This window comes from Micromys minutus, assembly GCF_963924665.1.
Source record: "Micromys minutus genome assembly, chromosome: 24".
Classification (NCBI taxonomy): Eukaryota; Metazoa; Chordata; class Mammalia; order Rodentia; family Muridae; genus Micromys; species Micromys minutus.
Genome location: NC_137959.1, coordinates 48,115,868 through 48,143,393, shown reverse-complemented (window position 1 = coordinate 48,143,393; position 27,526 = coordinate 48,115,868). Strand labels below are relative to the sequence as shown.

Below are 27,526 nucleotides of genomic sequence, written 5' to 3'. Positions count from 1 at the left end.
CAGGAGTCAGAAAAATGCCCCCCTGCCTACAGGCCGGTCTGATAGAGGCAGTTTCTCAGCTGAGGCTTCCTCTTCCTGGGTGACTTTGGCTTGTATTGAGTTGACAGAACCCAGCCAACATACCTTTGAAACTCCTTCAGTATATTTTCTAGAATTTTGAAGTTTCTTTTACTCGATGGCTAATTTCTTTGGTTTCCAGTCTTTTCTCCGTGTTTCTTGTTTCTATGACCAGATTTTAGTTTTCAGACTGTTTGGGATGACCCCTTTAGTTTTACACAGCATCTCGTTAAGATGTCAGTGGGCCAACCCCTCCATGGCTCAGCCCAGCTTGCAATCTCTAGTCACAGCAGAGACTTGCTGCCCAGGATTTCAGGGTTTTTTTTTGTTTGTTTGTTTGTTTGTTTGTTTGTTTTTTGTTTTTTGGAAGGGGTGGGTTTCAAGGTAAATCAAATTATTTCTTGGCTTTCCCTGACAACTAAACTTCTTTGTTCCCCCTCAAAGTCAGCTCAAAATTTCAAATTTCAAATTTTATTGCTTGGTTTGTTCCTACGTTATTTTTGTTTCTGTTATTTCAGTTTTGTTGGGATTAGCCTCTACAAAATCCTTGGAGAAGGAGTATTTGTGCGTCCACAACAGTAATCTTAAGGAAACAAAGCAATACAGAAACAAAACAAGGTTAGATAGTCATGGTGGCACATGCTTATCATCCAGGAGAGGCAGGGGGCTCTGGAGTTCAGAGTCATCTTCGATTATATAGCAGGTTCTAGGCTATCCTCAGAGACTGTCTTAACAAACTCTCAGCCCAAATACGCAAAAACAAAAATTTAAGCTCAGAGGTAGCCAAAAAAGCAAACAAAAACAAAGCAAAATTGAGTTTAGAATTTCCTTCTGAGTTTGCCCTTCGTGGCTGTGATTGCACTGTCTGGTAATACTAGAATTAAGTTAAGAACTGTTGTTGTGAAGGACTTAACCAAGTAACTAAAAGAAGAACTGATTTTCTTTTTCTTTTAAAATTCTGTCAGGTCCGAGCCTATTCTGGTGGTCTGAGAAGAAAAAAGACGAGCTTCTAACGTTTTGGGAAAACTATATTTTGATCATGGAAGTTTTAGAAGGAAACCAGGTGCGTGCTCTCCCGTCTTTGTGAATTTTATAGCCCATGGGCCTTTTCCAGTAAGGCTGGCTTTTGTAAGCATGGCCAAATCCTTTGTTTTCTGGCATAAATACAATTTAAGATAGCATGTTAAGTTATTTCAGGAAAGAATGCTTTCTGTTGGATTTATGTAATTGCTCAAAATTCAGTCTCATTTAATGTCCCTTGGCATTCTCCAACTGTGGTGAAGGTGGCCCATCCCTGGACTTTTGGATTTAGTTCATCTGGAGTAAGGCCCGAGGGTGTGAACTTTGGGCACATTTCTAGGTGACAACCTTGCAGCCGTCCTGGTGTAGAGAGTTGTATGTAAAGGCCCCTCCCGGTGAGAATCTCCATATGTTAGGGCCCTCGACTCTAGGGGTTCCCATGTGTAAGAGTTTCTGTGTGTGGTTCTCTGTTCGTAAGCTGCAGACCATGAGTCAGCTAGCCCAGAAGTCAGTGTGCGGTGTGAATTCACAGCACCATACCCCTTCTGTGCTAAGTGTATAGAGATTCAGGATGGGAAATGGAATTTTTTCTAAATTCAAATATACTTCTAGGTTGCTTCAGTTGACCTATGAGACTTTCCGTATTTGTTTTAGAAACTTAGATTTAAAGTTACTTTGAAATATGTGAGTCAAACTCCAGCTGAGTTGTCACACAGCACAGACTAAGAGGCACAGGAGCACCGGGCTCTGGTTCTGATCTGTTCCCCATATGTGCCTCGGACAACATCGGGAGGTAAGGGCTAGCTTCTGTGCATTTCCCTGTTCCAGCCTTCCAGCCCTGCCTGTCTCCTGGGTCAGTTGAGGATCACAGAACCTGTCAGGATATTCCCTGTGGAAATCTTCACAGCACCATAATTGGGGACTGGACTGTGTTTCTCAGCTTAGCCTGCTCAGTCTCATAGATGTGATTTTGATTCAGACCTGGGAGAAGCAGGCTCCTAACACCATCTTTGACACAGTTACGAGAGCAGGACAGCAGTGATGTGAACAGGAATCGTCCCCTGAGGTTTTAAAGGCGTTATATGTGATTTTTTTTTTCATGAGATTCTTTGCTTTTATTTTTAGATACATGTCATAAAGCCAGTCTTACCAAAGCTAAACAGTCTGTTTGGATGTGCAATATCAGAGGAGAATGGTAACGATTACTTTTTGGTTCTGTTTATTTGTTTTAATAACATCACTAGTTCTCTGATCTTATAACTAACCATTGCTTATAGTAATTTAGGAAAACCGTTGAGCAGTAAAGAGGGAACAGGATCATCTTGTCATGGTACCAGCAAGTAGCAGTGGCCTTTGGTGTTGTGGGTTCGCCTTGTGTTCACTGCACCCTCAGCCTGTCTCATTAGAACATAGCTTTAAATGGCTGGAGAGATTCTAGTTATTTAAGTGCAATTAGTTTTTTAGCAGCTTATTATAAAATTTCAAAAAAATTCCTTTTGATGAACCCAGAGGCTGCCTCTGTCAAAGCAGATGCACACAGTAGGCAGCCTTGTCTCCTGGGTCCTCTGTAAATCTCAGGGTCTGTCTTTAACTGTCCTCATCAGCCCAGGAGGTGAAGGGCAGTGTAAGTGTGAGGAACAGAGGTTAGATCGTCAGCACCCTGTGGTCTGGTTACCAACCCGTAATCCCAACATCCCTGAGGCAGACCCTGGGTGAGCCGGCTAGCGTAGGTTAGCCAAATCAGCAAGCTCTGGCCTCAGTAAGAGAACTTGCGTCCATATAGAAGATGGGATCAAGAAAGACATTTGATGTCAACCTCTGGCCTCTCTACACATGGTGCCAATATTGGAACTGTGTTACCTGCACACATGTATATGTACCCTACACACACACACATAGATGAGAAATTGCTAATGCTTTTGTGGTAGAGCTGTGCTTTTAATAATAACCCTTAGATATCAATGTATGCTTTTAACTGCTTCCCAGCCTTATTGTCTTAATATATCTTTTAAATATCCAGACATACATCTATCTTTAGTTTATTAGACTGGTGGGGGTAGTTTTTGTTAAGTATCTTGAAGTTTCTAGGAAGAGGGCATTCAAGGCTATGACTTTAAATGTGTCTTGGACCCTTGGCCACCCCTGAGTCAGGGGGGTCAGGGGGTTGTTTGAGAAGATGACAACAAGCCCGGAGCCTCCTTTGTGGCTTTGTGAGATTAAGCTGAGGCCAATGATGCAGCTAGACACAGGCTGGGGGCTTTCTGCCCATAGGAGCGGGAAGGTGCTATGTCACGTGTTACGTGCAAGGACGAAGCTGGGTGGCTGGTGCCTCCCTGGGTAACATCTCACTCTTAGCTGACCCCTCAGGAATTGGGTTTTTATTCTGCTGAAGGCTGTTTTCTGACTCAGAGTTTTCACAGACCGTAAGCCTCTCTCGACAGGAATCCCACTGTCTTTCTTGAACGCTTGCTGTTAAAGTGATGCCCTCATTCCGTGCTTTGCCCATGGCTCTTGGCAAACCCAACCAGGTAGCATTGACTGGTTTTGGAATTTAGCATTGCCAGGGAGCACAAAGGTGTGTTAGGGTAGATTACCAGCAAACCGTGGGCCGAAGTAGTTGTAGGATACCGGGTGGTTAAAACACAATGGCCTTTCTAACATAGTTGAATAAAAGCTTTTTTAAGAATCAGAAACAGTGGATAGAGGTACACATTTATTCCGCTCCTTTTCCCCTTTAGATTTATTTTTATTTATGTGACCGTGTGCGTGTTCCCGTGTGATGCATGACATGCCTGCTGTGCCCTCAGAGGCTGGAACAAGGCATTAGTTTTGGTGGAACTGGAGTTACAAGTAGGTGTGAGCTGAGAATCGAACCCCAGTGCTCCGGAAGAGTGGCATGTGCGCCTAACCACTGAGCCTTCTCTCCAGTTCCTCATTCTGTCTTTTACTATGGGCTCACTTATATCCAATAGTCAGTGTGTGCCAGCATGGGGGTGGGGAGGGAGACAGTATTTTCCACTTGAGTTTTATTTATTTATTCTTTCAAGAACTAGTTTTGGCTCTAGGTCCTATGGAGAGAAAAGAGAAGGGGTCAAAAGGAGTTCAAAAGTGAAGGGGGAGGTTAGGCCTGACATGGGGGTAACATATGACCCCAGAGCTAGGAGCTGGTCAGCTCTGTGCTGGGAGCTCTGTGAGGATGGTGGGGGGTCTGAGGAAAGCAAGTCTGCAGAGGTAGGGAGGCCAGCGTGACCAGTGTCTTGTTCTGAGTTTCCGGACGGTGGGAAGCTATTCAAGGGTTTTAAGTAGAGGGTGGCAGTTTTACATTCATGTATGAAATGTCCTCAGGTGGGGTGAGGGGGGGTGTACTGAGCCACCCCGATCCGAAGTGCCACTGCACACAGGGCAGTGCTTTCTTGAGTTCTGTACTGCTGCGAGGTGACTGAGTTCTGCAAGCCCACTGCCTCTGTGTCCTCACGTTGTTAGTACGACCGTCTGGCACACATCTTTGCTCATCAGCCTACAGTCTTCGTGCAGAGATCTAAAGCTGGAATCATATGTCAGCATCGGGTACTTGTTCCCACAGGCTGCTGGCTCTTTCACCCCTCCTGGTTCACGTGCGTCTATAAAAGAATGTTTGAAGGCGAGAATAAAATTCTGGCCAGAGAAGGCGTCATCCACTTCTTGGAGCTGTATGAAGTGAAATCGCTTCCTTATTCTCCAGAACTCTCAGAGGTAATGGCTTCTCAGCCCCTTCCAATGCTTACCTTCATCAGAACATAGGAGGTAACACACATGCCTCTGTCACATATCAACATAGGAGGTAACACACATGCCTCTGTCACATGCATCAGAACATGGGAAGTAAACACATGCCTCTGTCACATACATCAGAACATAGGAGGTAAACACATGCCTCTGTCACATGCATCAGAACATAGGAGGTAAAGACACATTTGTCACAAGTGTCAGAACACAGTGGGGAAGAGGAGCTGGAGGAAGGGTGGAGAAAACATACTCCCTTGCATGGAGGTTGGAAGGCAGGACTGTGGCGTGTGGTGGAGGTGCTTCAGAGAGAGTGTGAGACAGGCAGGGAAAGTATGCCTGTCAGTGAGAAGACATACAAAGGAAGGAAGCAGGAACACTACGCTTTTCTGAGTTAGGACTCGAAGGAGTGGGCAGGCAGCTGCAGCAAGGTGAGCACGTGCCAAGTTCTGCTTTCTGAGACGGTGTCTGTCCTTTAAAATGCTGTATGTGGTTGAGGATGGTTCTGAACTTGGTTCCCTTTGCCTCCACCTCCTGAGTGCTGGGATTAGATGCACACCACTGCACCCAGTTTATACTGTCTAGGGATTGACCCAGAGCTCCAGCATGCTAGGTGAATTCCCCAGGCTCTGTCTTCCTATCTCCTCAGATGTAGCTTTTCTGTCTGGGGAAAGCTGAATAGCGGGCATATTAGGGTTCTTCAGAAGGACAGAATGATAGATTGGATAAATACTGAAAGGAAATGTATTAGATTCTGCTGACTGGGGAGGGGAAAACCAGTAGCTGTTCAGAAGCGAGGCTGTATGCCTCAGCTGTTTAATCTAGCGTGGAAGGCCCCGGTGGTTTTTGAGGAGCCACTGAGCACGGCACTCCATGCTGGAAGCCCAAAGAAGCTGGGTTTTGGTGGAGCAAAGAATGGCAGCGGCAGCAGCAGCAACCACAGTGGCAACTGCAGAGTAGATGAACTCACACGCGAGAGGTGAAGACAGGCAGGCAAACTTGGTGTCCTCTCTGTTCCTGGGTCATCCAGTCAGAACTGTGCTTATATGACTTATTTCTCAGCTGTAGTCTTGCAGAGTTTACAATCTGGAAGCTCTTGGTGAGGCTATCCTGGAACTCTGCGTGGGAAAACCCTGCTAATTAAGGATGACGTCCACCATGTTCCTCTGAACTTGCCGAAATATGAGAGATTCCCTTCATTAGAGGGGCTTCTCCCTTCTGACCTTGTCTGGGGAACTTTAAGCCCCCACACTTGCCAGTTCCCAAGGAATGTCAGGTAGTCTCAATTAGTTTATAGGATCAATTTATTTCTCCTGACAAAACCTGTTGAGCCAGCACCTGAGATTCCTGGGAATGCTTGTCCATGCTAATGAGGCATTCCAAGTACCCCAAGCCCCTAGCAACTGACCTCACCCATCCCGGTGTTCCTATCCACAGTCCCCCAAACTTTATAAACTTTCAATCACCCTAAGCAAAGTTGATCTGCCTCCTGACAGCTGTTCCCAGTGTGTGGTCATTCACCGTACATACAGTTCCACGTGGATTGTACAGGGTGCGGAGACCCACACTACAGGGCACAGTTGTCTGTGTGCTCTTTGCTGTCTTTTGTCTGAGATCTGTTGGCCTCTGCCCATCAGCAGCCCCACACTGTGAGGAGACCATGCACGTTAGGGTCTACGCAGCTGGCCCCTGTGGCTCCCTCCCCTTAGAGCCAATAGCTCGCCTTGCAGTAGGGTTGTCTTCACCAACCCACTTGTTCTGTCTGAACTCCGTGGTTCAGCACCTGAGATGCGTTCTGGCCCCTGCGCTTCAGGTAAGCTGGGGCTTCTTGACCAGTGTCTAGGAGTATTTTGGGGACTACTTATACCCCCACTTCTCAGCATAGTCCGCCTGTCAGTCTTCTCTTGAGGAATCTTTGTTTCCTTATCACTCTTGCACTCCCTCGAGCTTCCTTGTCCCCAACCCACCCCAGGGCCCTGGAGGTCGTTTCCAGGTAGCTGCATTCTGTCTGTGCTCACAGGGCCCTCCTCAAATTAACCTGTTCTGCTCCCCAGATCTCCTGAATCCCTGCACAGAGCAAATGCTGCAGCTGGAAATTCACGACAGTTTCCTGACTTTTTCCCTTTTAGTTTATCACTGGCCCGCTGATGGATGCCCTGTCAGAGAGCAGTCTGTACAGCAGGTAAGCACCATGCTGTCTGTTGTTGCTGTGGGTCTTGGGAGCAAGCCCAGTGCTTTGCACATGCCAAGCCATCACACACCGTGGATGACGGTCCCAGCCCAATGATCACTGCCTTCCCTAGCAGCCCTGTTGCACACCTAAGCTCACACTTCATGCTGTGAACCAGGCTTTACTCCCCTTCTTGTTTTAGCTTTTTGATTTTGACATAGTTTCACAGTTTTCTAATACTGTATAGTCAGCACATGCTAATGTCCAGCAGAATTTTCTTAGTTGTCCCCTCGTGTGTGTGTGTGTGTGTGTGTGTGTGGTGGTTCTGTCTGCTAAAATGACTTACCCTCCTGTACTTTTCATTTGTCCATCTGTTTCTCCCTCCTCCTCCCTCCCTCCCTCTCTTCTTCCCTCCCTTCTTTCTCTACCTCTCCTTTCCTCCCTCCCTTTCTTTCTTCATCTCTTCCACCTTCCCTCTCTCCCTTATTCTTTTCCTCTCTCCTTTATTCCCTCACTGGTTCCCTCCCCCTCTTCCTCCTCTCTGTCCCTCCCACCATTTCTTCCTTCCCCCTCCCTTCTTCCCTCCTTCATTCCTTCCCTCCCCCTCCCTCATTCCCTCCCTCCTCTCTGTTGCTCTGTCCATCTATATTAAGAACCTGAGTTCTCATATAAACACACACACACACACACACACACACACACACACACACACACACACGAGTGCGTTTTGAAATGTGTTAGTTTTGTACCTTATCCTTATGTGGAGAGTTACTATACCCTCAAATTGCCCTTTCAGATCTCCCCTGCTTTTAGAGCTATGTTAGCTTTCTGATTCTGATCACTTAATTCATAGCTCTAAGTAAATTTCACTTAGGATGCCTCCAAAGAGAGAAAAACATCCCATTCCACACCCTTTAAAAATGCTAGCAGCCGGCCAACTTACAGGAATATATTGATTACCAGTGTCTGATGAGTTGAAGACATACCATGGATTGATTTGGTGGAGTTTTGAGTCACCGGTGAGTCATGTTGCCTGGTATTCCACATCTGTGAGGCAGCCGGGCAGTGTGGAGTTGGTGCACAGCCTCGTTTATCACGACACACCTTGTGGTTTTCCCTTGTGTTCAGTTAGCAGATAGCATACAGTCAAAACCCACCATGGCTGAGTCTGTGTTCATGGTTAAACACTACAGACATGAGTCACCTCTAATCTTGTCTTCTCTCTGAATGGGAAGCCACTGAATTACATGTTGGAAATGATTAAGTGCAGTTTAAGTTGAGCATTTCTTATGACTGTAGACTGATGCGAGTGAGGACGGAAGGAGAGTGTCCTCATCACCAAAGGCTGTCACAGCCCTCACTCTAACAGTCTGGAGGCCCACTTGCTCTATTAGAACATCCAGCTGTTTCTGTGTTCAGAGAATCTTCAAATATCACTGAAAAATAAAACGCAGGTCCAGGGAGAGAAGAGCTGTCCAGTTATTTTACTGCTGAGAACCAAGGTCATGTTGCATTTAGACAATGCCCAAATTAGAGTTTGTGAATGGATTTTAAGTTCACATTTTTCTTCCTCTCTCTTTATCCGCAGGTCCCCAGGGCAGCCGTTGGGAAGTGGCTCTCCCCTGGGATTAAAGCTGCAGAAGTTTCTAGTTGCTTACATTTCTCTTCTTCCAGAAGAAACAAAGAGTATGTCAGTAGAGATTTGAATTTATGTTGTTTTGTTTGGTTTTAATGATTTATTTTTACTTATATATAAGTAGCTGTCTTCAGACACCAGAAAAGGGCATCAGATCCCATTACCGATGGCTGTGAGCCACCCTGTGGTTGCTGGGAATTGAACTCTGGACTTCTGGAAGAGCAGTCAGTGACCACTGAGCCATCTCTCCAGCCCCATTTTTTTTTTTAAATTAAGTTTTAACTTTTAGTATGTTTTAGTACATGCACCAAGTACCACGCAGCAGCACACAAGACTGTCATGGTCAGTGCCATGCCGGTGTCTTGTAGCCGTGCACTGGCCCTGCGGTGTGTACACCGTCTTCTCCATAAACATCAGCAAACAAGGTTGAACGGAGAACGGGGTTCTAGGAAAAGTGTTGGACGATACCCAGCCCTCGCTGGGTTGTCCTTTTCAGCAGAAAGGCTTAGCTAAGGAGCGCACATCTGTGTGATTCTGTGTCCTAGAATCAGCCCGCTTCCCTGGGCTCGGGGTCGCTGTTCTTTGAGCCAAGTTTGGAAGTGGACACAAATCACTGAGGTGGCAGAGGGCTCACTCCTCTTGGAGCTGTATTGCCACACTGGTCTTTGCACCCTAAGTGTGGTTTTCTTTTCTCTTATATTTGATCTACAAGCTGTTTGACGAGATGTGGTGTCGTCCATACACATGAGGTAAATAAGGTCCGCAGTATCAGGTGCTAAAGTGGATCGTCTGCTGACTCTTTAAAAAGCAGTTTCTGGAAGACAATGGAATTGCCAGCTTTGGGCACCTGGGTTCCAGCCTCCCGGGTCTACCTATTGGCAGCCTGGCTGGCATGCCCAGCAGAACGCCCTCAAGGGGCTGCCTGCTTGGTGTTGGTGGCTGGGACCAGGAAGTACAAGGGTCAGTGTGAAGGAAAGCCTGACAGGAGACAGGGTTTATAGAGTTTGATTAGAGCAGCCAGAAGAGAACAGAATGCTTACCCACAGTTCCTGTGTCTCCTCCACTCACCACTTTCTAGAGAAAGTCATGTCTAGTTTTATGCTGCTTGCTTTGGAGGATACAAGACAGATTATGTTTCAAGAAGCCTCTGGAATTTCTGCCCCCTCTCCCTCAGACGGTCTCACTAAGTAGCTCTGACTGGCCTTGAACTCAGAGATCCATCTGCCTCTGCCTCCTCCTGCAGACTGGGGTCAAAGGCCTGCTTTGCCATGCCTAGCTGCTGCCTCTGCCTGGCTGCTTTGAGGATTAATGAAAGCTATGAACAGACGGCAGAGGAGACGGAGGAAGCACCAACCCCTTGTATCTCAGAAAAGGATGTCAGCCATGGAATGGGATTCAGGCGAGGCATGAAATGGCCTTCCAGTGTGCCCAGGAGCTAGGGGCTGCCCTGGCAGTGATTCTGACCCTGTCTTGAGCAGCTCAGCAAAGTGGTCCCCAGAAGCCAAAGTTTTACCTTTAGTTGGGTGTGGTTGTTTATGCTTGTGATCTCAGTACTGGGGGAAGAGGGGGAGATCGAGGCAGAAGAATTGCCATGAATTCAACCTAATTAGACTACTTAGAGGGACTCTTTCTCAAAAAACAAACCGAGGAAACACCTCTTTATCTCCAACTAAAAACCAAAAGAAACCCACAATTTCCTGATTATCAGATTCTCCATGCCCCAGTGGAAGCTATCATACTAAATACAGACAAAATGGCAATAATTTTTAAATGTTGCTATTGGAATCTAATTTACACCCCTCAAGTCTCCCTTCACACTGTTTACACCGTTCAGATCATTGGTGCTTGTTATGTTTAAAATTGTACAACTAACCCCCTGTCTGTTTCCAGAATACTTCCCTTATCTCCAGAGGGAACCCCATGCCCTGAGCTGCTCCTCACAAGCCAGCTTCTCACAGCCTCTGCTGTGAGTTTGTCTCTCCGCTGCATGTCTGTCTGTCTCCCTGCTGTATATATTCCATGGGTTTCATGAAGAGAACTGAGCACCTCTGTCTTGGGGCTGGCCTCTTCATCGAGTGGAGCTTTGTTTCTATGGCCGAGTCATGGAGTCAAGCTCCATCCTTGCCCCATGTGGGCTGTTCCCAGTTTTGTTTTTTAGTCCATCCTTCGGTTCATCTGTTGCTCATTAGGTGTCTGAGTTCACACAGCTAGAAGTGGGTTTTCAGGGTCACACTCCCTCTCCACGCTGACTGCACCCTCTCACATCCCCACCTGCAGCGTGAGGATCCTCCCAACATGTGGTATTTGTTTGGCTTTAGCCATCCTAGTGGGTCTGAGGTGCTGTCTCACTGAGGTTTGTTTGTTTCCTTGTTGACTAAGGAAGCCAAGGACTTTTCCAGGTGCTCACAGCGGTAATAACATTTTTCAAACAATTCCTTTCAGGTCATTTCCTGTTGAAGTTTATTCAGAGGATGGCAGACAGACACTGGTGTGCTGTGCCGGTTTTGTTCCTGTCCAAGGCTTTGGCAAGCATGCCCAGCTGTAAGGCCCTGGGTGGAGAAGGGCTCCTCGCCCTTAGGTAACTTATTCACAGTCTGCTCATTTGTTTGCTGGGTAGTTCGTGTGAGAAAACCTGACATGTTTTATTCGCATAATTGAATTAATTGAACGTATTTGTTTGATGAATTACAAACTTAAGTATATTCTATAACATGAACTTGGGTTTTGACCATTTAAGGCTGTTTTTTTCCTAATTGCATTGATAAAAGTAGGAGAATTTAAGGACAAATATTAAATCATGATATTGATTAGAAAATATTTAAATATACATAAAATTCCTACTTTAAAAATATTTTAAAGCAAGTCCTTTAAGTCCTTTTGTTTTGTTTTCTCCTTTCTTCCTCCCTCTCTTTCCATCTTTCTTCCTTTTTTCCTTTGAAACAGATTCTCACTGTAGAACCCAGGCTGGCTTTTGATTCACACAATCCTCCAGCCTCACTTCCTCGTGTGCTGAGATTACAGGCATGAGGTGCCCTGTCCAGTCTATCCTTATTTTTAAAAGAAATTTAATATTAGAATTGATCAGTGTCTGTGAGTAGTAGCTCACACTTATAATCCAGTGCTTAAGAAACTGATGGGGGCAGAGGGGAGGACACAAGCCTGAGACCAGTCTGGGCTAGAAGTTACCATCAGTCTGAATCACAAGGTGATATTTTGTCTCAAATTACAAAGGAAAACAAAAATTGTATTCTATGTAAGACCTTGGTGGGTAAATGGCTCTGTAGTTCTTGTGACAGCCACTCCTGGTGATGGTCATTTTGTATGTAATAAGTTATAGGGTGTGCAAGTCAGTGATAGTGATCAGACTTCACTTGGCACCTACTGGTATCTTTGTTTTGAACCAGGGATGTTCTCCAGTGCACCATGATCACACACCAGGTCCTCTTGAGGGGAGCCGCGCAGTGTTACCTTCTTCAGACAGCCATGCATCTGGTGGATGTGGTAAGTGTGCCTGTCCATGCAGACTTAGAAGTGTCTGTGCACACGAGTGCAGCCTGTGGTGGTGCTGTCAAAAGGCCTCCTGACAGGGTTGGCCTTCGGTGTCCAGATGGAATTTGAACGTGGGGAGTGATTGACGCCACCCCCGGTGGCAGAAGTGATGTAGTGTGCAGGTTGTGTTGGCACTTGTAACATGGTTGTGTTGTGTTGTGTCGAACAGTGGCTTGCTCTCTGAGGCTTGGGAATGATAGCGTTTGTGAGGCCTGGGCTGATGCAGAACCATGTCTCAGGACAAACCTGGCCCCAGGGCCTTAGTCTACGTTCCTGGGAGTCTTTCACAAACATCTCACAGCCTGGCAGAGGGACCAGGCTGTCCTGGGTGACAGGAAAGGAGCTCATGGACGTAGAGCCCCAAGGAAGATAAGGTCTAGAGCAGAGTCAGCAAATGGCTGCGTAGGGCAGAGAGGTGAGCATGGGGCGTCTTTACAGCTTATGTGGCCCTGTTTAACCTTGGATTCTTTATTTTTCATCACATCAGACAGTACAAATAAACACACATGCCATGTTGCAAATGGACTTCACTTAGCCCGGGGCTGTGTGTGTTGGTGGCCGACCAGGCCCGGAGCAGAGTCTAAATTCAGAATCTGGGACCTGGGGCTAAGGAACACTGCATTCCTTCAGTTGGAGGTTCTTGTTGTTGCCAAAGAATCATTTTTATTAGTAGTAAATAATTTTTATTGACAGCATTTAAAAAAAAAATCTCATTTTCCCCCCTCAAAGATAGTAGCCATTTTTTAAAAGAAAAAGTGTATTTAAAAAATGTTACCCAGTCTATAGGCAGAAGGATTGCCCTGAGTTTGATATAAACTGGGGACAGGTTGTTTAGTCCAGGCTAGTCAACACTCCAGAGTGAGATCCTTCTTCAAACACTCTCCAACCCCACAGAAAACAAACCAACAAATACAAAAAACCCAAAGAACATATGTGTACACTTAAAGAAAAGAGAGAGAATTGACTCTTGCTGTAATAATAGATTGCCACTGAGTAGTCCCATTTATTTATTTATTTATTTATTTAGGCATGTGTCTCTGTGTGCATGTGAATGCATATTTGTGTGTTTGTGTGTAGGCAAATGCTTTCTACTGCTTTTCATTTACTGAGATAGCATCTCTTGCCAATTCTAGCAGTTTGCTGGCCAGTCTGACCCAGGGATTCATTCCTTGTCTCTGTTTCACAAGTGTTGTTCAGATTTTACCTGGGTTCTGGGAATCAGTCCTCACACAGAGCCAGCAGGAACTTTATACAGTGAGCCGGCTTCCCAGCTCCTGTACTTCGTTTGAAACAACGTAATTTCTTGTATCTTAACTGAAAACATTCTACTTTAGTTGACTAGCTGTTTGAAGAGCTGTGATGCTACCCCAAAAGTTTAAACTGAGCTTTTTCTGTCTAGGAGAAAGTGTCTCTTTCTGACATCTCAGCTTTTCTCATGTCTCTGAGACAAGAGGAGTCTTTGGGACGTGGGACCCAGCTGTGGACAGAGGTGAGCTGCAAATCAGCTGTTTGAACGCTCCACAACGGTTCTCTTTCCCCATGGAGTCATTACTAACCACTAGGAAATGCAACAGTTGCAGTAAAAATTATATTCTTTGGTGCCACTTGGCACTTCAATGAAAGATGGCTCCATGAGATTGTATCAAGCTGTTGAGTCTAAGGATTTAAATTCAGTTTATATGGAAGCCAGTAGATTTGCTCAGGTAAATTAGAAATGCTTTGTTCTGTTAACATTTTGAGAATAAAATAATTTTGCCATGGTTTTCCTGTGTAGCTCTGTGACTGGCTACGTGTCAATGAAAGAAACTTTAAGCATTCCTCAGTCGGTGGTTCCGATGGACAGGAGGCATCGTTAAATGCTTATGTGAAGAACCTAGTTGAGGAGTTCGTGAAGTCTCCTGGTTGGGAAAGTAAGTCTGAACTCCTTAGGGAACGACAGAATGTGTTTTGAAGGAATGTTCAGATTGATGTGTAGGCATAAGCCGTTGTGCTGTGTGGGTCAGCCACATGAGCAGAGCCGCTCCTTTCTAGCCCTGTGGGTTCTGGGACCTGGGGGTGTGTTGAACCAGTGTCCGTGTTTTGAGGTACCGCTCAATTACTAGAGTAGGGAGAGGACCCACAGGGCAGGTGTGTGTGGGTCTCTAGGATGGAAACTCTGCTGAGCGCACGTAATGCAAAGAGGTTTATTTTTATGTTTTAGAAGCACCGTATTTATTGTGAACTGATGAACGTGTTTATTTGATTGATGCGTGTGTGTGTGTGTGTGTGTGTGTGTGTGTGTGTGTGTGTGTGTGTGTGTGCATGTATGTGGGCACTTGTGTGTAAGGAGCTTGGGGCTTGTTATTGGGCGATGCCTCAGCTGCCCTCCGCTTTGTTTTCTGAGGCTGGTTCTGATTGGCTGGTTAGTCTAGCTGCTGATTGGCTGGCTAGTCTAGACTTCTGGAGATATGCTGTCCATCTGATCCGATCCGATCTGCTGTCTGCCTGAGTACTGAGATTGTAGGTAGATCACTACCTCTGCCAGCGTTCATGGCTGTTTGAAATCTGGACTCCAAACTCCTCATCCTTCACAGCTGGGGCTTTACCCCCTGAGCCATCTCTCCAGCCGCCCCCAACCAGTTTCAGAGAGCGCACTTTTGGAAGGGTTATTTCCATCGCTCACTTGTAAAGCCCTTTCTTCTCCTTCCCTTTATTCTTTTGCTTTTTATGTGGCTCTGAGATTTAAAGTCACAGCCTTGGGCAAGCTTGGGAGGTGTTCTACCACTGAGTTCACACCTGGTGGAGACTAGGCAAAGACCCTTTGCAAGAAACATGTCAGTCTGCTGGAGGGAAGAATTCAGAGACTCAATCATCAGTGTTCCTTTTATGTTTCTAATGCTTCCTCGTCACTTAAGGTCATTAGCAATAATGTGTGTGTGGGGGGGGGTTAAGTGCCTTTGAATCTAACATACCTGAGACCCCCTGCCCATGTCTCAGATCAGCACATTTCATCAGAGTTTCTTAACCAACCAGGTAATTGTCCTTGTAGAGCTAGTCTGTCTCTCCCTTTGCTTGGGAGCTTCTTGGGTTAGGCCTGTGACAAACCTCCATTGCTGCTACATAATCAGGTACAGTGGCTCCTATGGGTCTGGCCAGCCCCGAGCCTCACCCCTCCTATCCAGGGTCAGTCAGCCCCGAGCCTCACCCCTCCTATCCAGGGTCAGTCAGCCCCGGAGCCTCACCCTCCTATCCAGGGTCAGTCAGCCCCGAGCCTCACCCTCCTATCCAGGGTCAGTCAGCCCCGGAGCCTCACCCTCCTATCCAGGGTCAGTCAGCCCCGGAGCCTCACCCTCCTATCCAGGGTCAGTCAGCCCCGAGCCTCACCCTCCTATCCAGGGTCAGTCAGCCCCGGAGCCTCACCCTCCTATCCAGGGTCAGGCATCTTCCGGGAGTCTAGGCTCGGCTGGGCTTATTCTGCCTGCTTCCTTTGTTCGTCTCCTGCTTCCACAGTTTCCACGGGGAACTCCCTCCACCCATGTGCATCTATTCTCAGAGGCTTCCAGCAGTCACTAGACAAACACAAAACTCCCTGAATGTCCTGCCAAGTGGGTGTGTCAGTCACCTCATTTTCTGCCATTCCCTCCTGTGTGTTCGTCCTTCTGTTGACCAGCCCTGTCCTACCTGGAACACATATTCTTGTATGTGGAAGGTTCTTGTGCATCTCAGCTTAGTTGTCCCCAGATTAGGGCACTGCCCTAGTGTGTACTCCAGTGTGGCCCTTGCTGTAACTGCACTTCTGGTATTCTTGGATGAACACTTTCTGTGGTCTGAGGAACCCTGTGACTGTAGTGTTCAAGCAGGCTTGCTGCATGAAGCAGGAACAAGGCTTTGAATTCATTGTCTTTAAACGTTGGACATAACGTTTCTCTACTGATGTAACATGGATCAGGAATAATCATGGCGCTGTTTTCGTTTCAGTGCCTCAGTTTTGAAAGAGTTAATTCTTTTATAAAAATATTTTAAAAATTAAAAACCGTGTGTGTGCGTGTGTGCATGCGTGTGTGCATGCGTGTGTGCATGCCAGGTCAGAAGACAACTTATGGGAGTGAGCCCCCCTTCTCCCCCACTGTGTGGGTCCTGGAAACCAAACGAGATTATCAGGCTAGACTGCAGCCCCTTTACCTGTTGAACCATTTCTCGGGCCCTGAGAACGTGTCTTAAGCAGTACCTTTTGTTATCTTACAGAAGAAAGCGGCTTTGTGCCCGACTGGCTCGAAGCCAGGCTGACAGCGCTGATGGTCCTGCTGGCTGTGGACGTGGAAGGAGTGAAGACCAAATTCAGGTCAGGGTTTCTTCATTGCTGGGAGTACGGGGCACGTGGGGAAGAGAAAGGCTAGTTAGGTTTATCAGGGGCATTTAGACTTTTCAGGGATGGGTGGAGTCACTGACAGAGGCCAGAACCAGAACACTGGCCACATTCTAAAGAAACGTTTAATTGAACCTCAGATTAATAGGAGTAGTAGGGCTTGCAGGTTGGTAAGCTGAATGTCTGATCTACAATTTAGTGCTAAATTAGACAGTATATGGTGCTTACTGTTTTATACTGGCACCGGAAAAATAGATGGTGTAAATTGTAAAGTACTCCATGGCAGCAGAAGTAGCAGTTAGGATGCACTGGCATCGGGAAGAAGTACCAGGGTTAGGTGGGACTTAGCGAGAGGAACCGAGACCTCGACACGCCACATCCCTTCTAGACAGTTGTAGTGTGAGAGGCGACCTTCGTAATAGTTTTACATGCTTAGGGTGTTTACATGCTTATGTTCCTTTTGTATTTCTAAAACGTTTATGTTACATGTCTTTTACTACTTTATGCTTTTCTTTTTGCAATTTATTTGTTGATAGTTAGACAGGTAGATGGATTTGGGTTGTTTTCACCTGTTTTGCTTTGCTGAAAAATCATCGGTCCAGACCTCAGCAGTTTAACATAGAGCGTGGGCTCGGGCTTTGTGTCCCACACTGTGAGGTCGCAAGGCCCTGACAGGTCCTGGGCATGTGCACCATCCATGAAGTAAACCGTATGACCCCTGAGCTGTTTTGCTCTCCAAGTGCTAAGTGGGGAATTGTCATGCTTTTGAGATGCTGATGTGGGTGTCCTTTTACCCTCTAGGGAAAAGCAGAGGACTCAGAACGTGTTGAGGATCTTCTTAGACCCCCTGCTGGATGCCCTTGGGAAGCTTGGCACCAATGCCTACATGCCCTTGCTGAGGGCTGACCGGTGCCTCCAGCTGCTGGTGAGGTTGCTGCATTCTAGTGTGCCAAGAGGTTCCGGTGTCCAGGATGGTGAGGACGAGTGGATTCTGCAGTAGCTTCTGGGGGTGTTGCTGGTGTTCAGAATGGGGGTCCCGTCTATTCTGTAGGAACTCCAGAGCTTCCATGTAGGAAAGACTCACCTTTGCCCATGTGCTCTCTTGGCACGGTGGTTGAAGATTAGTTGGCTGAGAACATGGTCCTAGAAACATGGTGCCACAGAAACAGTGTGTGTGAGAAGTCCGTGTGTCTTTCCCACATTCAGAGCTCTGAAATCCATCTACGGGCATGTTCCACCATGTGCTGACACCACAGCCCGGACTCCTCATGCTGGGTCTGAGATAGAAAGTTCTGGACTCTAGTGATTACCTTTCTCTCAAGCAGTTGTACAAGAGCTTCTGGCATGTTCTGTACCCAAGACCCCACCTCTGTCGTGCTAATAAAGCGTTTTTCCCCCACAGATGAGGTATCCACTGCCCTCCAGGCCTCCGTCATGTCTGCTGCGGAGAGCGTGTCTCAGTTCCTGCTCAGGAGACTCACCATGAAGGAGCTGCAGGACGTGAGTAACTTCAGGCTTCAGGAGCTTCTCCTGCAGCCGTCACGGCTGTTGCTTGCCTTTGTCCACACTCACCGGACCAACCGGAGAAGGGTGTTTCTTTGGTATGATGATTTCTCCAGAAGCCACTCTGGGAAGCAGAGCCACCATACTGCAGCCCAGTGTCCTGGGGTAAAATGCCCAGCAGCAGCAGCTTAAATCAAGAAGGCTTAATGTGGCTCGTCGTCTGAAAGACGTGGATCTACCACGGCAGGAAGATCCGGTGACAGGAACGGGCTGCGGCAGGACAGTGGGAGAGTCAGGCAAATAGCTACTTCTGGTGGTAAACCAAAGCAGCCAGAGCCCTACCGGAAGGCCCGCCCTCTAGCTAGCCACTCCCCCAGTGGTAGCCACTCTCCCAGAGGTAGCAACTCCCAAGGTCTCTCAACCTCCCGAACAGCGCCCCCGCCTGGGGACAAGTGTTTATACACAGGAGCCTCCCAAAGGCGTTCTGCACACAAACCATAGCCCTTAGCTCCCATTTCATCTGTGTTAGTGACTGAGGCCTGTGCAGGGGATGCGGCCCTTCCGTGCCTCAGTTTCCCCATATGATATATGTCTGTCTGTCCTTTTACCACGATTAGTAAGTTTGACTGTCATGGATTTGAGGTCCTTGACACATTTGTGTGTGACTGGGACCTGGATCCAGATATTCTGGATGCTAGATTAAGGGTAGGACTAGGCGTGTGTGTGTGTGTGTGTGTGTGTGTGTGTGTGTGTGTGTGTGTGTGTGTGGAGAGACTGGGTAAGTGCACAAGACCTGTATGAGCTTGGGCCCCATCAACATCAGCTATTGAGACAGGAAGGGTTCTCATGGCCCCGTCCCTTCCTGGGGAGTTCTGTGCAGTAAACAGTTGCCAGGAGAAGGAGATATTTTCTTCAGGGGAGTCGCCCCTGGGAAGGTGCCTGCCCTGATGTAAGCAATCCCTCAGCCATGCTCTCGCAGGAGAAGGGGTTATTGGGAAGAGAAGGGCCATTGGGAGTGGCCAGAGACTACGGAGAGATGGTGGTGACTGCACAAAAGCATTGCAGAGGGATGAAAATACAAAGGTACCCATTGAGAGGAATATTGATATTTGCTTTAAAAAAAAAAAGAATTCACTGAGCAGTTTCTGCCTCCCAAGGCTTCCTCACCGCTGTGGTCTCAGGGCTGTGCTATGACAGCGTCCTTCTTGGAGAGTCCAGACTGTAAAGAAGGGCATCCGCTTGCACAAGGACATGCTGGGCACCGCATGACGGGATGGCTCCTTCTCTTCAGTGTCCCCCCAGAGCTGGGATGGCTTCCTGCCTGAATCCTGCTTGGGTGGAGTCACAGACCCTGTCATCCTGACATGGCCTAACTTTTGTTGTAGGTGGCAGATCTGGACCACTGCCAGCTGTACCTGACGGTATTGGCCGAGCTCGTGAGTCTTCAGGTTAAGCTGGGCTGGAAGGCAGGCAGCCCTGTTAGCAGAGTCATTTCTCCTTTGAAAAACGCATGCGTTCGCCATCTGCAGGAGGCTGAGGACAGACAGGTAATCCTCCTGGGCTGAAGGTGTGTGCTTATGTCCAGGAAGGGATACCTATTTGATTGTTTTACAATATTTTGTGATTATAAGGATTTCCTAAATCTGGTTGTTAAGATTCGGCCTGTGGGTGCTAATACTGTGAGAATATAGCTGGAACACACCAGAGCTTTGACGTCATGGGATCTTTCTCTTTCTCTGCCCCTCCCCTCTTTTTTACCTCCCTCCCTCCACCGTCCCTCCTTCTTAGCTCTTTTCCTCCTCCCATCCCTCCTCCCTCCCTTCCTTCTTCTCCTAGGTATTGAACATAGGACCTCTCACTCCCTATGCCAGGTCTAAATCTGTTTTCACTTGTGATTCCTTTTCATGGAAATATTTTTCATAAACTTTGGCATATAGGTCTATAAATATGGGAGGTAGATATAATTGTTTGTCTAACAGTACAATCCAAAGATATCCTCTCATGCTGAGGAACCATTGTGGGAACATAAAGTCTCTGTTTTCTGAAATTGAGCCTATGTTTCTGTAAGAGCTGAACTGTACACACAATGCTGTTTATAAGATACAACAGCCTCGGCCTGGGTCTGGGTGTCTGGTACATTCATTGGCTCTCTGGAGAAGTCAAGGTGACAAGTGGTTGTGTTCAGGACCAAGGCTGCCATGAGGTCCCACAATGAGTATGGACAAGCAGAGCCAGCACACATTTGACTTTTCAGGTAATTTTGGGTCACTGTATATTAAAAAAACCTGACTTTTGTCAGACTTCTCATGATCCCACCCTTAGTTATGTCACACTCGTGGGGTCATGACCTTTCGAGTGCTTTTGTGTTACAAAGGGCTCCCATCTCATCTTACCTACACTAGGAGACAGACTCTTCCTAGGTTACCCAGGCTAACCTTGAACTCATCCTCCTGCTTCAGCCTCCCGAGCAGCTGAATTTATAGATGTGTGACTTTATACCCAGCAATTCTCCAGTCTTAAAATCACCCCGGTGCAGATATGGGAGACCCCTGGGTCTTTTGATCACCCTGGCCCAGTACAAAACCCTTTTATAAGCCTTAAACTCCATGGCTGGCTTCCTTCCTTGGCTTCCAGGCTAGCTGTCCACCCTTCCCCTCTGTTCCCATTGTGTCCTGTGTTGCAGCTGCCCCGGGAACCACCTACGGCTTCTCTGTCACAAGTATGTGCTCTTTACTTCCCTGACAGAGATGACTCAAGGGAAGTCACCTCTTGCTTAGGGTTTAAGAGGGAACACTGTTAGGGCGGGGGAGTGGTGCGGTGCCTCAGTGTCGTTGGTGTATGGGTGGAGCCCTTGACATCACAGCAAACCAGGAAGTAAAGAGCACATACCAGAACCCCCTTTTGGGTCTACTTCCTAGTGACCTGTTCACTAAGATTTTACAACCACGCAGACAGTACAGCCAGCTGGGTTTGTCCTCATGTGAGCCTGGTGATGACTCCAACCATTAGCACCTCCTACATGGCCTGGCCTTCCAGGAGAGGGAATGGCAGTAGCCTCTGTTGGATCAAGCTCTCCCCCCTTCCTTCATTTCTCTACAGCCTCTGTGTCCACACAGTGGCAGTTATCCCCTTCTTCACAGTGGGGTTGTCTATGCACATATGTTGGTACTGGGCTTTAGCAACTGTAGAAAGGCAGAGTAGTTAAAGGCTGGTCCCTTGGTTTGGACCCTAACAAAGCCAGGACAATTGCTATTCACAAGTGGCTGATCTGTCCTATGAGAAGGTCTAGGCAGCTCTCATTGTAGAGGTCGAGGTTTCCTCTTATGTGCTGAGTACCTGCTGTCATTTTAAACTCTGCAGAGAGCACACACTTCATCTTTTGTCACACTGATACTCGGCTCAACGGGAAGGGAAGCAGGACGTGAGGTGTCGCTGAGGTGTCATAGCCTCAGACTGAGACTTGCTTCAGGGTCATCTTGTCCTCTGCAGGAGCCGACCCTGAGTCATCAGGTGCAGAGAGTAGTCAGCATGGCCACCCTGGCAGCTCTGTGTGAGGCTGTGGACCGGCACCCAGTGCTGCAGCCCGACTGTCCCAATGCTGATCCTGTGGACAGCTTCCTGTCCGCCCTCCCACTCAACCAGATGCTGCAGAAGCCGCATTCAGAGGTGAAGAACATCGGTGTGTGTCCCCTGGAGAATGGCAGGTGAGTGAGGCGTGTCTTTGTTAAGAGCTAACAACAGTCCAGTTTTTGTTACACTGTGGCCGTTGGTGATGCTTGGTGGTGCTCCTGGATCAGCAGAGTAGGGAGATGAGGCCCCATTTTGGAGGAAAGTGTGTCATGAAGGTTCTCCATCTCCCTTGTCAGCCTTTCAAGGTTGTGGAAATACCTTGCAAAATTTAATTCTGTGGGGTTGCTTCAGTATTTAGTGGCTGGTCGGCTTGGTGGTGACTGGGTAGATCCCTTGTCGGTTTTCTGTTGCTGTAACAGTTTATCCGAGGCCAGGTAGCTCATAAAGAGACACTTAACAGTTTTGGAAACCGAAAAGCTGATGTGTGTGGTGCCAGTATCTACCTGGGTCCTGGAGAGGCTTCGAGGCACTTTATATCTGACTGAGAAGTTGGGAGAGCCTCTGCCTCCCGAGCTCCTCCCAAGCTCTGTCCATGGATTTGCAAGAGCCTGACCACTTTCAAACCATCTGTCCATTTGCCTTATAAGGAACAGCATAATATGTCAAAGAAGCAAAGTCTTTAGTATCTTGTCTTTTGATATTTTCAGTGTCTTTGAAGAATCGTCGTCTTCCCAAGGATGGGGGAAAGTAGTTGCACAGTATCTACATGCTCAGTGGGTCTGCCTTGCCTTCCTTCTGAGAAAACACCGCCCCCTTACTTTAGCCACGGAAAGCGACACGCTGGAGTGCTTTCTCCCTGCTGTCGAGATGCCTGTGCAGACCCTGCGGTCAGCGCTGGATGTCCTCAGCATCCTCCCTGCCAGCCTCATCTTACCTGTGTTCTGCTGCATGAAGGTTCTGGTTCCCAAGGTGAGATGGGGGGAGGGGTGAGCCCGGTAATGAAGAAGCAACAGCGCTTTGGAGATTGACTGTGTCCTTTCACCCCCTCCTGCCAGCTCCTGACCTCCGAGGAGACACTCTGCATAGAATCCTTTGACGTGGCTTGGAAAATTATGTCTTCCTTGAGCAGCACACAGCTGACGTTCTGGCCGAATTTAAAAGCTTTCGTTCACTTCGTTTTTGATAATGAGATTCTCACCATTGCTGCGAAACTCAAGGGCCAGGCGTATTTCAAAATAAAAGAGGTGACTTTTTTTCTTTGTGGTTTGTGTGGTCAGTAGGACAAGAGAAGAGGTGTACCTGTGGCCAAGTGCCTTTGTTCTCAGAACGTGTTCCTGCATGAGATGAGGAAATTTGGTCACAGGGACAGGAGGCAGAGACGAGGCCACCTGCCCTGCTGCTGTGACCAGATGGCTGACAGGACCAGAGCAGTGGTCGACTTTGGCTCACAGTTTCAGGGGTTACAGTCTGTCATGAATGTGGCTGCCCCATCTGTAGAGGAAGGAGAGGGAAACAGTGGCTCTTGACATGTTGGTGTATGAGGCGGAAGAGAGCAGACACAGGGCCAGTCTGATCTCAGAGGTGCCACCTCGAAATACCACCACCAGATGGCCAAAGGAATCAGAATGCCTGAGTCATGGGGACACTTAACACTCAGACCACAGCTTACTGTCATGTTCAAACAGCATTTAAGATCTTTAGGCACAGACAGGTGTGAAGGGGCACGCCTTTAATCTTAACACTCAGACAGAAGCTGTGATCTCTGAATTTGAGACACAGTCCACCATCATTGAGTTCAAGGTCAGCCTTGTCCACATAGTTCGAGGCCAGTCAGAGCCACATAGTGAGACCTTGTCTCAAAACAACAGTCAAATCAAAACAAAACCCCTGACTCATGTTCATCAAGGAGGCCTCGCTCTTCCCTCTCTAACCGTTGGGTGGCCTGGAAATCCTGTCCCTCCTGCATGGTGGCATGAGTTTTTGCTGAGCTGAGAAGATTTGCTTTGACACTGACAGAGACGGAAGGCACATGGCAGGCACCTTTTGTCCTTGAACTATCATTTTTTCAAATCTTCTGTGGAGACACACAGGATTTTAAACGCTCTGTTTTCTGGCATATGGACAGCCCTCTGAATTTGAGGCTTCACACTTTATCATTTACAGACTCAGCCAATAAGCAGGAATATTTGATGGCCAGAGAGATGGTTTAGTGGGTAAAGACACTTGCCACAAAGCCTGAAAAACCAGAGTTGGATTCTGCTCACGTGGTGACGTCTAGAGCAACTCCCAAGCGTTACCCTCTGTGCCCGTGTGTGCTGTGCCATTTGTATGTTCCTCACCAAACAAATGGATGTGAAGGTTTTTAGATAACATTTTTTAAAAAGTTTGTATCAGTGCTGAACAAATACAGCCTCTTTACTTATAAAAAAAAAATAACAAGTATTTTTACTGTATTAGATATTGTCAGCAATCCAGAGGTTATGAGGGGCAGGCTGTCAGCCCTTGGGTACTGCAACATGATATCATTGTCTATAGACATGGGACATTTGCGGCTGTCCTGGGTCAGCTGTAGCCGTGAGCCCAGGTTGCACATCTGATCTAAAGTAGCCATGATGTTCCTGTATGGAGGTGCGATGCAGCCTCCACATTGTCTTACATGAACAGGGCTTGAAGCCTCTGTAGATATTGCTCTCCAGGGACATTCTAGAGATGTCCCCAGGGCTATGAGAGATGGCCACTCGTATATCTGTAGCCCTTTCCTCAGCAGGGAGGATGGCCCAATGGCTTCTGTCCTCCTGCAGTTTCCGGTTCCTGCCGGTTCCTGTTCATGGTTGATGCTGCTCCTCTCACCCTTCTGCCCACTGTGGGGGACATCAGGACACTGGTTTTGACCTCCAGAGCACTCAAGTCCTATTTGGCAGGGAGGACTTACCTCCTCCTCCTGCATCTTTGGCAGATGTCTCTCCTGGGAAGTTCTGGATGGGTGACTCGACCATGATACTGGACCGGGCACACACTCTGGAAACACAAGGAATTAGCATTCTGTGACCCTGGTTCATCTGAAAACATTCTAGGGGAGCTTCATTGGTTTTTTTGTTTCTTTGTTTTTTGTTTTGATAATTTTATCACACACCTTACGTTCCCCAGTTCAGCAAAAGCATATGCTACACAAAGGAAGAAAGTAAATTTTAGCAGGCCCTGCGGGTTGTGCTTTTCATAAAGACCCTTTGTAAGTTGGCATCAAAAGCTGTCTGTAGTTTGAATTTGATATATAGGGTTCGGGGCCAGGCTGTGAGTTACTCTTCTCATTCCTATGAGACGGAAGGAAAGGGGTTTGGGGCTCATGGTGTGGGGACACAGTCCATGGTGGGGAAGACACAACAACAGGAGCACGAAGCAGCTGTCACAGCACATCCACAGTCCAGAAACGGGGTTGGACGCTGGTGCTCAGCTTACCTCATTCACTGCAGGCCCCGGGCTGAAGCATGCGCCACCACATGCAGAGCGGATGTCGGGAAACACCCTGAAGGCACTTAGACACTTAGAGACACCTTTCTCATTACTCAAGCTGACTATAGATTGATCATCCCAGGCTTGGGAAGGTTCCTTTCTCTAGGAACCTCATCTGAAAGCTCGTCATACCTTTTACCAAAACTGTTATGCTGCTGATTTTAATGATTATCATATTGCTAATTTCCTTCACAACTGACCTGGCCAATGGTGAACCTGAGTGCTGTGTCTCCTTTCAGATTGTGTCCAGGATAATTGAAATGTCCTCCATAAAATCAGGTGTCTTCAATATTCTGATACGTCACTGCTGCCAGTCTTGGCTAGCAGCTGCTTCCGGTGTGTCCCGGGGGTCATTCTCCAGTGCTAAGGACTACAGTGAACTTGTCCTGGAGGCTTGTGTGTTTGGAACAGTGTTTAGGCGTGATCAGAGGTAAAAATCCCACGGTCAGCTCGTCACATATGGGTGGGTTACATCCGTGTTGAGCATTCAACCAGGCTGTAGTATTAACTTAGGCTATTTAATTTGCTGAGCTTGTTTTCTTTTTCTCCCCACATTTTTAAGACTCATTCAGGATGTCCAAACCTTCATAGGAAACCTAGGACAAGACTGTGCAGCAAACATGGTCATAGAGAAGTAAGTACAGCTTGTTTTTGTGTCTTGATGCAAGCCAGACTTTCCACTTGACTTTACATCTGTGGCGGTCTTTACTCATAAAGTTTAAAAAAGACTCATTTATTTTGAATTTACACGTGTGTTTTGCCTGCATGGATATCAGGGCACCGCATACATACCTGGTGCCCTCAGAGCTTGGAAGAGGGTGTCAGATCCCTGGAAGTGGAGTTAAAGAAGGTTGTGGCCCACCATGTGATTCCTGGAAATAGAACCTGGGTCCTCTGCAAGTGTAGCTAGTGCTCTTAACTGCTGAGCCATCTCTGTAGTTCTCTTATTCATAAGGGTTATGAAAGTTCTCTCATTATATCTTGTTTAATAAATTAGCTGTATTACTATTTACTACTACTACTACTACTACTAACTACTACTACTACTATTTCTACTAACTACTACGATGACTACTACTACTACCAACTACTATTACCATTACTTCTACCAACTACTACTACTAACTACTACCAGCTACTACTACCTACTACTACTACTAACTATTACTACTATACTTTGGCTAAATGTTTGACAAGCACCTCGAGTTTGGGGAAATGCAGCCCATCAGGACTTCAGGATTGGCTTATGGCCCTGGCATCCAGAGCTGGGTAGCAAACAGAAATGGGAAGAGAAGCAGGGCTGTCAGCCTTCTGGCCCTTCCCCAGTCCCAGTGACTCCCAGTGACTCCTTTCCTCCAGCTAGGCCCCACCTCCCAAGGTTCCAAAAAACTGTCATAACGGGCCACCCCTTGCAAACATAGCTTCAACATATGAACCTGAGAGGGAATTTCCCATCCAAACCATAACACAGGCCTTCAAAAATGTGTTAAGAGAAAAGATAGCTCAGTGGTTAGAAGCACTGTCTGCTCTTCCAGAGGTCCCGAGTTCAATTCCCAGCAACTACATGGTGGCTCACAACCATCTGTAATGGGATCTGATGCCCTTTTCAGGCATGTGGGTGTACATGCAGATAGAGCACTTATATACATAAATAAATAAATCTTTAAAATATAAAAGTTGGTGCTGGAGAGAGAGTTTAGTGGTTAAGAGCACGGCCATTCTTCCAGAGGATCCGGGGTCCAGTTCCCAGAACCCACATGGCAGCTCACAGCTGCCTGTCACTCCAGTTCCAGGGGCTCCGACAACCTCACACAGACATGTATGCAGGCAAAATACCAATGCACAGGAAATAAAAATTAAAAAATTAAAACCAAGTTAAAAATAAAATTTTTTGCTCATATATTTTATTTATATCTTCACTACTCACTAAGTTAATAAGTGTTCAAAAATGTAGATTAGTTCAAGTAAGGCCGACCTTCAGATCGTACAGGCCGCTCCGCACGGGAGGGCTCGGGTGAAGGGGAAGAGGTAACCATGTACACTTTATTCTTTAAGCCTTTACTTGGTTGTAAAATTTATAGAATTCATTATTACCATTTTAACAAGTAAATACACTATATATAAAAATAGAGCAAATGAAAGGCTCTGAGGTGTTTTGTTTTGCTTTGTTTTTGGGGCTGTACTGAAGCCCTTTCATTGAATAATTAACATAGAAAAGTTCATACCTAGTCAATGTGTGTAGCTGATGAGTGTGGGATAACCATGAAGGTGTATTTCTAGGATGATGGTTTTTATCTAATTGAGCTTAAATGGATTTATTATTATGTGTTGAAGGGGGTAGGGCTTGTGCCATGGCGCACATAGAGAGGTCAGAGGATGACTCTGTACAGCTCTCTCCCCCACC

General features: G+C 47.1%; 1 protein-coding gene across 2 annotated transcripts in view; it reads left to right on the top strand.

Moving 5' to 3' along the window:
• The window catches only part of TARBP1 (tRNA guanosine 2 -O-methyltransferase TARBP1), a gene marked incomplete at its 5' end in the record, with an annotated part of 48,109 nt that overhangs the window by 3,697 nt on the left and 16,886 nt on the right, over positions 1-27,526 (top strand). For both annotated transcript variants that reach the window (XM_080936978.1, XM_080936979.1), the window contains 18 exons: positions 1,023-1,120; positions 2,203-2,272; positions 4,661-4,809; positions 6,969-7,021; positions 8,598-8,695; positions 11,088-11,223; positions 12,050-12,146; positions 13,594-13,683; positions 13,969-14,104; positions 16,419-16,515; positions 17,341-17,513; positions 17,942-18,039; positions 19,428-19,589; positions 21,532-21,746; positions 22,320-22,581; positions 22,668-22,856; positions 25,362-25,552; positions 25,685-25,756. In XM_080936978.1, coding sequence (XP_080793104.1) covers positions 1,023-1,120; positions 2,203-2,272; positions 4,661-4,809; positions 6,969-7,021; positions 8,598-8,695; positions 11,088-11,223; positions 12,050-12,146; positions 13,594-13,683; positions 13,969-14,104; positions 16,419-16,515; positions 17,341-17,513; positions 17,942-18,039; positions 19,428-19,589; positions 21,532-21,746; positions 22,320-22,581; positions 22,668-22,856; positions 25,362-25,552; positions 25,685-25,756 — 2,386 coding nt within the window. The remainder of the gene's footprint in view (positions 1-1,022; positions 1,121-2,202; positions 2,273-4,660; positions 4,810-6,968; positions 7,022-8,597; positions 8,696-11,087; positions 11,224-12,049; positions 12,147-13,593; positions 13,684-13,968; positions 14,105-16,418; positions 16,516-17,340; positions 17,514-17,941; positions 18,040-19,427; positions 19,590-21,531; positions 21,747-22,319; positions 22,582-22,667; positions 22,857-25,361; positions 25,553-25,684; positions 25,757-27,526) is intronic.